Below are 12,610 nucleotides of genomic sequence, written 5' to 3'. Positions count from 1 at the left end.
AGTTACAAAACTTGGTGTACATTATCAGCATAATAAGTGTAACCAAATAAGGGGGTGCCGCTTCTTCTAGCTAGAGTTTGAATTTTTCCCATACAAACGTGAACCACCCTAAAGTACGTAAGAAGGACGGCCTGTATGCATTAGTAAGACATTTTTAGCTTGTTGTCCCAAATGGATTTTTTTACAAAAAATATATTTTATGCAATAGTATATTCTGCATTAAATAACAAAAAATTGAGGTAGTCGCTATCTCACAATCACAAGTATTCAAAAAAAAAAGTTTAAAATATTAAAAATATTTTTTAAGCCTTTATAAACAAGTTAAGGGGGTGGAAATTTGTATGGGCAAACCATAACCACTGAACCGATTTAGATGGAGTCTCGGGGACGGACATAGGGTAGTTATTATCCTAGAAATCTCCCTTTAAGGGGGTAAAAAGGGGGGTAGAAGTTTGTATGGTGAATCGATAAAAATCAGATCGGATCTAAAAAAACCTAAGGTCAGGGTGGCCAAATCCGTCAGCGGGGCAAATCCGTCCAACAACATTTGTGGCTATTCTAACAACAGTATGCACTTGCTGACTTGATCGATAAAGCAGAGAACATATTTAATACCAGTAGTCAAAAACAGATAGCGCTTAGTCGCCAGTAAATTAACTAATTCCACGCAGACGAAGTCGCGAGCAAAAGCTAGTAATTTATAAGTTTACATCAAGTGTCAATAAGCTCGTATCCGAATGCGGTTAAAGTAAAAACAAAACGCGTTAAACGTCAATGTGACATGGGACATTCGATGGAATCATAAATCTATGGATGGAATGGACATAACCTCAAAATCATAAAATCAGTGTCACGATATTCACGATTACGTGAATATATTCACTAAAAATGTCTAATAACAGCCTGTTTTTGAAGTCTGGCTTTGTGAGGGCGCCTCTGCAGAACGGCGTTGGCCGCTACGTATGCCAATTGCAAAGGATTGTGCTTAAATTCTGTAAAAGTCATGGCAGCAGTCGCGGTATGAGGTGAGGTTTTTATTTACAAATAATATCCATTGCTTTCGCTAAAAAATATGTATCGATAGAGAAATTAACTAGTTGGTTACACCATCTAAATAGGAATACATAAGTGTTTCAGAGTAGTATGGGCCATCGGGTATTTATGCAAAATAATATTTCACTGACCGACACGATAGCCATTTGGCTAACTATCCAAGTCCAATCTAAACCACAAACATATTTATACTGTATTACAGTAATTTGCGACAGTATCTTATTTTTTTTATTTTTTTTTTATTTCATAATACACCAGCAGTTCATAAACAAAGCAAGTAAAGCTACATAAGTACAGTAGACACATATATGTAATATTTATGCACCAATAACAGGTGCACAACAACATTCAAACAGTTTGAGGCGTTTTCACTACTTTAATACTACAAACTAGAGTCTGTGCGGAAAGAGAAGAGTCGTGGAATGTATTGGGCCCCATACATTCTACGACTCTTCTCTTTCCGCACAGACTCTAGATATAACTATACATTAATAGATTAAGTAATTAAAACATGCAATAAAAAACTATAACTACATACTATAAGCATTAAGTTTGAGCATTCTGCACTTCAAATTTTGTATAGAAATACTTAATATGTCTGTTTCAAAGTTTTGTTCAAGTGACAGATTGTTCCATGGTACCTGCATTCTATACTATTATATTCTATCTTGCACAATGACTGGCTCAAAATGTATGATACATTCTTAAAATGTATGAGAGCTCTTCCAAATCTTCCAATAGGTAGATATTTTTGACCATAATATTATAGGGTATTTGACTGTATTTAAAATGAATTATTTTACACCATGCAAGAACACCACCACCAATCACCAAAAGAAGCACCAGAAGATAGAGAAAAGTAGACAGCAGTTATTTTTAGAAAACCCGTATGACCCGTATAAAACTATAAAGAGTAGGTCATTTGATTGTGACGTCACATGCTATACTTCGTTTTTTTTAGCATTAGAAATAAGGTAAACAATCTTGATGTGTCTTTTAATTGAAAAACACATTTTTAAAATAAGTTACGGTAAATATGTAACAATTATGAATCTAATACGATCTTTTATAGTCTTCTGCTTTCATAAGTAATAGTTATTGATTTTTAAAAAGTGTTTTTCACCTAAAAGACATGTCAACATCGCTTACCTTCTTTCAAGTTCTTTCTAATGCTAAAAAAACGAACTATAGTGTTTCATATAAATTCCATAGTAGCAAAATCGTTGACAGTTCGAAAAAAGAAACTGATTTAACCAGTAGTCGAATACCCTATTGTAGTGACTGTACTGTACCCACTGTATCCACTGTAAATATCAAAAAAGGATTTTAATCTCAACACGCCACACGGGCACTTACGTCCACGGGGACAACGCCGTCCTCGAAACGTCGGAGGTAAATCTTAAATACGCGATTAAGTCCCGTTGTCCAATTTAATAATGGAATTTTAATCTGTTCCGTAAATCATAATTTTCCTTGCATCACCTATGTATATTGTTGCTTGTTTAGGGACTTCATTGAGCAAGACCTGGTGGAGTTTGCACGGGAGAACCCTGGCGTGGTGGTGTACCTTAAACCGCGGCGACACCGCGCGCCGGTTGTTGTCGGAGAGTACTGTAAGTTAATAGATCTTTCATTTTACGGACCAATAGTGTGGTAGAATTTGAATCATTTATAATAGACTAGCAATCTGCCCCGGCTTTGCACAGGTTAACAAATTATACATAACCTTCCTCTTGAATCACTCTATCTATTAAAAGAAACCGCATCAAAATCTGTTGCGTAGCTTTAAAGATCTAAGCATACATAGGGACATGCAGCAGAAAACGACTTTGTTTTATACTATGTAGTAGATGATAATATGACAAACAATACATTATGACTTTAACTTTATGGGAAACAAAGTTCAGTTTATGTTAACTAGTCTTAAAAAAACTATATTAACTATAACTTTTTCTTATTGGGCACGTTTTTTCCTTAGACTTTACTTATCTTAAAATGGCGACATTGAATTGATCCAAGTTGGGCGCAAATAAATGAATTATATTTATTTAAATCACATCTGGTCGCAATCCTCAGAAATGAGGGAACGATGTAGAAGAAGACTTATGGCGTTCTTCATTTGTTAGTCCCTATCTATCGTTATTTATTTATTGTTTATTAAGAAACAAACGGTTGTATACATTTACATTTACAGAAATATTATGATAATATAGTTAAACCTACAGTTTCCTTAATTAAAGATACGATAGCTAATTACATTTATAATACTTCAACCAAAAAGATCTGAGCTGTAGCTAAATTTATTAATCGTTATGCCAAAGAGAGGGACAAACGACGATCATCAGCTGATTAAGTTAGCAGACGTTTATGAGTAACGCCGTTATCTTATACTTAACATACATGGTTCGAAATTCGGATAATTATCCTAGGCATGGATGGTGCTATATTTATTTTCTCTGAATTCTTTGAATGATTGCGGCGTCTTTTTTAAATTTTAGGTTATTACGAAAACGATAATTATTAGGCAAAAAAATCACGATAATTACATATTATAGGACATTTTTACACAAATTGACTAAGCCCCATGGTAAGCTCAAGAAGGCTTGTGTTGTGGGTATTCAGACAACGATATATATAATATATAAATACTTAAATACATAGAAAACAACCATGACCCAGGAACAAATATCTGTGCTCATACAAATAAATGCCTTACTGGGATTCGAATCCAGTACCGCGGCTTCACAGGCAGGATCACTACCCACTAGACCAGACCGGTCGTCAAAATGATCCTTTCGAACCCTGGTTACATATGTATTTGTATATCTTTGCTTCCAGTAAACGGCGACCGTGTCTGGATGAACATGTGCAACAAGCAGCAATCAGAAATCACGAAATGGATGGAAGTCCTCCGCACCCAACAGGGCGATGTGTCTAACACCCGTCTCCGGAAATACCAGCACACAGACCACCCGTCCATACAGGGCGCCTGGACGCCTTGGACGTTTAAGGCACCTGAACTTAATACTGCTACGCTACCGGATGCGGAGTTCGGAAGGAATGACAGGTAATCTTCCTAATATGTTTTAATGTCTGATATGTTTGATACTGTCAGTGGCGTAGCTAGGCGCACGAAATGGATGGAAGTAGTCCGCACCCAACAGGGCGATGTGTCTAACACCCGTCTCCGGAAATACCAGCACACAGACCACCCGTCCATACAGGGCGCCTGGACGCCTTGGACGTTTAAGGCACCTGAACTTAATACTGCTACGCTACCGGATGCGGAGTTCGGAAGGAATGACAGGTAATCTTCCTAATATGTTTTAATGTCTGATATGTTTGATACTGTCAGTGGCGTAGCTAGGCGCACGAAATGGATGGAAGTAGTCCGCACCCAACAGGGAGATGTTTCTAACACCCGTCTCCGGAAATACCAGCACACAGACCACCCGTCCATACAGGGCGCCTGGACCCCTTGGACGTTTAAGGCTCCTGAACTTAATACTGCTACGCTACCGGATGCGGAGTTCGGAAGGAATGACAGGTAATCTTCCTAATATGTTTTAATGTCTGATATGTTTGATACTGTCAGTGGCGTAGCTAGGCGCACGAAATGGATCGAAGTTCTCCGTTCTCCGTACCCTACGGCCGTGCTCGGTCATAGAGAAATATAGTAAGAATAGAGCGCTCACTCCATACATCAGTTTTGGTACCAAAAAGACTTATTATTTTCGTAGTCGACATCTAGCATCGCTCCGCCATCGAATCGCTTTGTGTCTCTCTATCACTCTTCCATATTTGTGTGACAGTGACAGTTGCGTTTCGTTCGCTACGGAGCATTTGCGCTTAGCATTAGGGTTGCCAGATGGTCGGGATTCGGCGGGATTCTCCCGATTTTTAGCATGTGTTCCCGATTCCCGACAAAGTGAAAATTGTCCCGAAAAACAACTTCACGCTATAAACAATAATTTCAAGTTTCGAACTGTCGTCGAGCGAGCAAGCGACCCGCGTCGAGCCCGTCAGCGCGCGCGCGGGGCGTGCGTGGCGAGAGTGTGAAGAGCAGCTGGCGTAGTGCCAATAATGTAAAATATCGTTGTTTTTAATGCAATTAATTTAGTTTGAATGGTTTTTTTTTCCCGACTTAAGGCCCAAAATCTCGAAAAATTGATATTTTTTCCCGATAATAGCGCCTTTCGATCTGGCAACCCTACTTAGCATGTTGTCTACGGGGCCAGTTCAGACACTCCCTAATGTTAGCGTGATGTTGTCCACAGGCTTCCGCGCTCGGCGACGGAGGAGCTGCGGCTGCTGTTCGAGAAACAGAGGCTGGACGAAAAACAACTCAAGACTGGAGAATAGACTACAAGTATTTAAAAAAACCGGCCAAGTGCGAGTCGGACTCGCGTTCCAAGGGCTCCGTACATTAAACCATAGAGAAATATAGTAAGACAAGAGTGCTCACTCCATACATCAGTTTTGGTACCAAAAAGACTGCTACATCTATTGTCAAGTAGCAGTACTGATAGTTCCGCTACTGGATGCTAGATGTAGACACTGAAATTAATAGTCTTTTTGGTACCAAAACTGATGTATGGAGTGAGCACTCTTGTCTTACTATATTTCTCTATGCTGTCGGGTATTTTGCGATTTCGTTCCCAGGCCACACGACCCGATAGTCGGGATCGTGGTACTACAGCTTATGACGAAATTGTTGTGGCCTGGCGCGGATGTCTTGTTTGACTGGGTGGCAATGAATGTGTTAGCCAAATTTCATAGAACATAACTAGAGACAGGCAAAACCTTTACACGCCATTGTAATAGAAATATTTATAACAACCGAGGAACAATCTTGTTAAAGTAATTATAATTAATTTAGAATTTAGATTGTACAAATATAGATTTATGAAATAACGCTTGATTTTAATTTTAATATCTGGGTGACCGAGCTTCGCTCGGAAAACATAAAAAAACTGGAAATTGCGCGTTTTCCCAGAGATAAGACCTAGCTAGATCGATTTTTCGCCCCCAAAAACCCCCATTTAGCAAATTTCATCGAAATCGTTAGAGCCGTTTCCGAGATCCCCGAAATATATAATTCAATTATTCATTTTTTTTTAATATTACAAAATTGACCCCATAGTAAAAGTTGTTCAAAATCATGAAAAAATTCAGGTTTGATTATCTTGTATCACGTTTTAGATTACACCCTGTATATATAAATAAACAAGAATTGCTCGTTTAAAGGAATACCTTTAAACGAGCAATTCTTCTAATAAGATTAGATAGATAAGTATTGTATCCTTGAGAAAATTAAACAAACGTTTTAGTAATAAAATATATTATTTAATGGTTGACAACTCTAATACATAACCTAAACTTTAACAAAAACTTAATGTTTGACTGCTTACAAACTTTAACTTTATAAAGAGATCAATTTAACTTATAGGAATCTTCTATTGTACAGTTGCCATCATATATATCAGAGCGGCCAAGGTGTTTACAAATATCTGAACAGAGCCTCTAGTATCAAGATGTTAAAGTGCATGTACAGATATTATTGAGCACCTTGGCTGCTCCGATATATTTTATAATGACAATACAACAATAACAAGTGAAAAAAAACATACCTTATTAAACTTTGGATTGTAACATAGTATCTCATTTTCATTGGTATGGTACAGTCGCCATCAGATATATCGGAGCTGCCAAGGTGCTCATAAATATCTAAACACTAACGCCTTGACAATAGAGGCGTGTTCAGATGTTTGTGAACACCTTGGCCGCTCCCATGTATCTGATGGCGACTATACTATGGTACACCAATAGTAGTTTGTGTTACAAGGGATCAAAATGATAATATTTCCGTCAAGGGCGTACATTGAATCCTGAACGAAGCGATGGATTCTACGAAAGTAGAACCCTGAGCGTAATGAGGGATTCAAGTGTTAACGCCCAAGAAATAATTTTGATATGGTGTGACACATACTGCTTTTCACATCAACTATGAGAAAAATAAAAAAATCTTAAGTGTTGACACAATCTGATGCTTAAACAGATTATTTAGGCTAAAAAAAATATGTGCAAAAAAATGTTAAAAATAGTGTGCTAGAACAGAAAAGTGTTACTTTGATCCCTCCTAGCAGGGAAGAAAAAGCTCTTTTCCGAATAGGTGGTGTGAAAAAAATATTTGAGCCCCCTGTTGCTATCTCTATTGCACGCGTATAATTATATCGCTGTCCCGCACAGGGACATTGACAGCCTGCATCATGGGCGGGACAAGGACAACAATATAATTATGCGCGTGCAATAGAGATACCAACAGGCGGGTCCATAGACTAGGAATCCTCTAGACGGAGTTTAGAGCAATTAAATAATAATAAATAAATATTATAGGACATTCTTACACAGATTGACTAAGTCCCACAGTAAGCTCAAGAAGGCTTGTATTGTGGGTACTCAGACAACGATATATATAATATACAAATACATAAATACATAGAAAACACCCAAGACTCAGGAACAAATAACTGTGCTCATCACACAAATAAATGCCCTTACCGGGATTCGAACCCAGGACCGCGGCGTCACAGGCAGGGTCACTACCCACTAGGCCAGACCAGTCGTCAAAGCGCTTAAAGCAATTATTTCATGAAACCGATGCTGCCAAAAATACTGGGGTGCGGGGGACGACGTGAGCGAGTCCCGTGCCGTGATTGGTCCGTTCAAACACACGGACCAATCACGGCACGGGATTCTGACACTTTGACTCGAAGATGGAGTAAAACTACCGTATATAGTGGCAGAGGGGGTAGCGTTACTATGCTCAGTCTAGAGGATGTCTTGTCTGTGGGCGGGTCAGAGTACGTAAACCCTTGAGGTGTCTTTAAAAAAAAATTGGGGTTGAAATGTACTAAGTGCTATTTGTACTCATTTGGTTTATGCGATACACTTTAAATAAATGTCAGTAGATGGCGTTGTCACAATACTCGTTTGGAACTGTCACTGACAATTTTTTGTGATTTTTCACGATCCTTCAGTTTTTACTTCTGACTTTACTTTATCTTTTTTCTTATTAGAATGTGCGTTCCGTTTGTGCACCAATAAATACCTGCAAAAAAAAATAGTTATTTGTTTCACCCGGGGGCAAAGTTGTTGTTTACCCACTCGTGCTAATATTGATACCTGAGCAAGTGAAAGATTCCAAAATTGAATTCGAAAAATGGAATCTTGAGCGTTGCGAGGGTTTCATAGCACGAGGGTTAACCTTTTCGACGCCGTGTCAAACACAAAAGCTGTCACGCTGACGCACGTCACCGAAGTGTCAAAACTGAAATTGAACTTTATGCATATGCACGCAGGTCTATGCTGCTCTGTGGTCTGTGACCGATTAATCGGTCTTTGGCGTTGAACCTACGGTGCGGATATATCGGTCATTGGCGTCCAAAAGGTTAAACAAAATTTGCCCCCCCCCGAGTAAAACAGAAAATTTTTAACCACACTAACCCGAAGCAAATATTAAATGAAAATATCAAACAATCAAACAAAATCAAATTCAAATGTATGTTATTAAATATTTATCATCCAAAATCTTCATTTAAAAGTCAATTCTACCAGCAAACATAAGAAAACAACTCAAAATTTACATTTGATTACTTTGCCTCACATGTGAATTACTGATAGCAAAGTGCAACTTTGCTATCCGTTTTTGAAGTGCAAAGTAAGCTTTTCCGAGCTGGTGTGGTTAATAGTTATTTGTACAACAAGTGATCAAAGTTTGATATTTCTTCGAGTGCTTATTTTGAGTCCCGTGCAAGCGAAAGATTCTATAATAGATTCACGAGCGTAGCGAGTGAATCTAATTTAGAATCTTGAGCGTAGTAAGGGACTCAAAAGCGCACGAGATGTAAATAACTTTGATCTCGTGTAGTACACAACATTTTTCACCTAAGCAGTGAGAACATACCTATTAGACAACTTGAAAAATGTAATCCTTCTTCATCACTTAATACCTGCACTCATGTTTACTTAAGATATACAAACAATTAAGTTTAATTACCGCAATGGAACACAAAAACAAAACGTAATAATAAATTCCAGTAAAATAATATAGAAATAACAAATATTAACTGACACTTCAATAGACAACTTTAAAAAAAAAAAATCTTTGTAAGATACGGTCCGAATTGCGGATACGTACTATTTGTCAGCTATGGTAGAAATTCTTAAAAGTAAAATAATTAATTTTGCGTGATGATCGTGATATTTTTTAAGTTTATTATTTTAATTGTACAATAAAATACCTAAAATATAGTATTTTATCAGTTTTTATCAAATCTTAAACTTTATTTTTATTAATTAATTATTAAGAATTCATACTCGTACGTGGTTTGGAACGATGCGGTCTGATGTTTTTCGGGGGTCTATTATAAACCGTGAATATACCGTTGAATGTCGTTTTAACTTTTTTTTTGTCTGTTTCTTTTTGCTAACAGTGTGAAAGGGACAGAGATAATAGAACCCAAATATTTCGAACTTTTATTAGACCTCGCATGTTGAAATGACATTTGACTATAAAGGTCACTTGAATGTCATTTTGTCTCACTCAGTGAGCAAAATCGCATTTTGCTCACTGTTTTTAAGAATCAAAGTACCCTTGTTCGAGCTGCTGAGGTGAAAAAGTCATTTATTACCTATGGCTCACAGACATAAAATTTGATTAGATAGTAAAAGCTTAAAAATTACTGCATACCTATGAGTTTTAAAACTCTTCCCACATTCACATTCATGCTGCTTCCCGTCGCTATGCACTCTCCGCATATGCGCCAGCAAATATGACTTGCATTTCAATGTCGACTTACAAATTTCACACACATGTTTACTAGCACTATGGACATTCCTCCGGTGCGTAGTTAAAGCGCTTAAATTCTGCAAAACAGCATCACATTGGTCACATTTGACGTCCATTTTCAGTAATCCTTTTCGCTGACGTTTCCCGAGATGTTTATTCCGCAAGTGCCTGTTCAAATATCGCTTGCACTTGAAGACCATGTCACAAAATTCGCATGTGTATTTACCCATACCATGTACTTCATGCATATGTCCATGCCAGGCGCTGTATGAGTATGTCTTTTGGCATATATTACATTGGTGCAATTTGTTTGTTACTTGTAAAACTCTTGGTTCATTCGAGGAGTCAGTCATACCATCTCTAAATTTTTTTTTAGATTCATTGTCTTCATAATTTGTCTTTGAAAAATTATGTTTTGACTCATATGGTTTTAGTTTTTCGTAGGAGTTGATGAGCTTAAAATCATAATCTGCTTTATTGTAAGCTTTAGGTTTATATGGTAACGTATTCGTAATACTTTTGTTATGTTTAGGCATATGACGCTCAATAGACTTAATGTTGTCGAAGCAAGAGTTGCAGATATCACATCGGAAATATGCCGGATTGGTAATAGCAACTTGGAGATGGGCCAGATTATGTTTGTAGACATCGTATCTGGAATAGATATCGGTTTCTTACGGAACAGCTGTTAGATGGAATGCATGCAATCAATCGCAGCATATAGCCATGATATGATAGATATATGTGAGGTTATCTATGAAAAGGGACCTTATTGTCGATGGCGCTTACGCCATTATTAACGATGCTCTGATATAAATACAATGCCGCGCGTCGCTGTGCGGCGTAAGCGCCATCGACAATAAGGTCCCTTTTCATAGATAATGCCTCATATGTTATTATATATAGGGTAATTCGCCAGTAACTCCTGTTAGTAACTGGCCATATTAAACTAAAAATTAATTCTATTCACCTATTTGTTGAAGGCTGGCCAGTTATTTAAACCTTATACTAAAATTAATTCTGTTTATAAGTGAATAGAATTCATTTTTAGCTTAGGGTGGCCAGTTATTGGCCGGTGGCTAGTTACTGGCGAATAACCCTATTACCTTATTTAAATACATTATTGTATGATTTCATATTATAATGTTAGCAATAAGTGAAAGTTTTAAATATTAAAAATCAATAGTAAAAGTGTGTTAAAGTATGTAAAAAAATATAAAAGGGCAACTTTAAGGGCTAGTTGCACCAACTACATTTGACAGACCGATCAACGTCAGCCGGCGCGCCCCGGCGCATTACTATGAAACTTTGCATTACTAAAAATTTGGCAAACTCTTTAACGATACAAACAGTTTGATGCAACCAACCCTTAGACTTTGGAGAAATTGCCATTTAGGAAATGTCAGGATTTTGGACTTTTGTCAATAAGAGACAGATAATTACCTAAGGCAGCGGTCAGCAACCTCACAACCTGCGGCCCGTGAACCTGTGACTTGCGGCCCGCGAGCCTCCCTGGCTATTTTGTATGTAATATTGACAAACGATAACGTCTGATAAAGTCATAAATATTAACAAAGTGCGGCCCGCGTCAACTTCGTTAACTACTATGTGGCCCTTGGCTGCTAAAAGGTTGCCGACCACTGGCTAAGGCATAGCGTGAACTATTCTAGCCGTTAGCGGCTTTAATTTGCCGTTGAATAACGAAAATTCCATATTTTGTAACACAGGAATATTACGCTTAGAATAAATTTAAAAGTAGATAAATTACTGTCTTGGGTGAGACTTGAACTCAAGGCCCCCAAGACAGCAATTTTTCCACTTTTAAATTTATTCGAAGCTTAATAGCATCGTTCGCAGATTAGCAGACGTTTCTGCTTGTTAAAAAATAAAACAGGAATATTTTTAAGGACTAAATTTTATCGAACATGACATTAAAAAAAAGAAAACACTTACCGGTCTAAAAAGTATCTATAGCACAACGGGCATTGTACACCCTGGGGCTCCACCACCTGTTTAAAATACAGCGGCTCCAAAAGATTGCCGGCTTCAAAATTATCTACACACCAATCTTCGTCATTTGTTTCTGCCTCTTTTTCGATTTTTATGTCCACGCTGAACAGCAATTTTCGAAAATTGTCATTACTGTCCCGTTCCACATTTGTTTGGTCTACTTTTAACGCGACGTCCAAAGACTGATCCATGATTTTATAATGCTGCTTGGTTGATTTGCGGTTTTAAATGCATTCTCAACCAGACAGATTTATTTGTAATTTATTTAAATCACGTGTGCATAGCAGTAGTATTGTAGTTTTTACGAGTTTTTACTTTTTTGACTTGACATTGACACTGACAGTTGACTTTGACGTGACTGAAGTGACATATTTTCTTTTTAATTTATTACGAGCATTGGCAACTTGGCCATCAGGTCTAACATAAAAGCCGTAACATACTACTGCACCGAACCGCAAACAGATATCTCTTTCTGACTCTATGGGTGCGACGCACTAAGGTCGCGGTGCGGTGCGATAGTGTGTTACCACTTTTATTTTTGATTGAGTAGAATCGTAAAGGTATGCACAATTAAAGTAGAGTCCAGACGATCTGGGAAAATCGACCGATTTGATCAGGAAAACAATTGGCGCCAATCTCATCTAGCGTCCACACGTACACAATTTAATCACCAATTTGCATTCCTAACTTCGAAAA

At 37.6% G+C, this 12,610-nt stretch overlaps 3 protein-coding genes across 4 annotated transcripts in view; 2 read left to right on the top strand and 1 right to left on the bottom strand.

Moving 5' to 3' along the window:
* Window positions 1-7,667, top strand: part of LOC134659619 (heterogeneous nuclear ribonucleoprotein A3-like) — a 124,537-nt gene extending 116,870 nt beyond the window's left edge. For both annotated transcript variants that reach the window (XM_063515301.1, XM_063515300.1), the window contains one exon: window positions 7,465-7,667. The gene's annotated coding sequence lies outside the window, so the exon portion shown is untranslated. The remainder of the gene's footprint in view (window positions 1-7,464) is intronic.
* LOC134659497 (large ribosomal subunit protein mL43) lies at window positions 827-5,428 on the top strand. The gene is made up of 4 exons (XM_063515141.1): window positions 827-1,025; window positions 2,560-2,666; window positions 3,892-4,120; window positions 5,331-5,428. The coding sequence occupies exons 1-4, from the start codon at window positions 889-891 to the stop codon at window positions 5,413-5,415; spliced, it is 558 nt and encodes a 185-aa protein (XP_063371211.1). The 5' UTR covers window positions 827-888; the 3' UTR covers window positions 5,416-5,428.
* A 282-nt stretch (window positions 7,668-7,949) lies between the features above and the next one.
* LOC134659495 (zinc finger protein 525-like) lies at window positions 7,950-12,164 on the bottom strand. Its single transcript, XM_063515139.1, has 3 exons — window positions 11,858-12,164; window positions 9,806-10,558; window positions 7,950-8,164 (listed from the first exon to the last, which is right to left on the bottom strand). The coding sequence occupies exons 1-3, from the start codon at window positions 12,103-12,105 to the stop codon at window positions 8,080-8,082; spliced, it is 1,086 nt and encodes a 361-aa protein (XP_063371209.1). The 5' UTR covers window positions 12,106-12,164; the 3' UTR covers window positions 7,950-8,079.
* Window positions 12,165-12,610: the final 446 nt, after the last annotated feature.

Source organism: Cydia amplana, chromosome 25, assembly GCF_948474715.1.
Source record: "Cydia amplana chromosome 25, ilCydAmpl1.1, whole genome shotgun sequence".
Taxonomy (NCBI): Eukaryota; Metazoa; Arthropoda; class Insecta; order Lepidoptera; family Tortricidae; genus Cydia; species Cydia amplana.
Note: the sequence above shows the minus strand (reverse complement) of the source record. Positions and strands in the feature narration are given on the sequence as shown.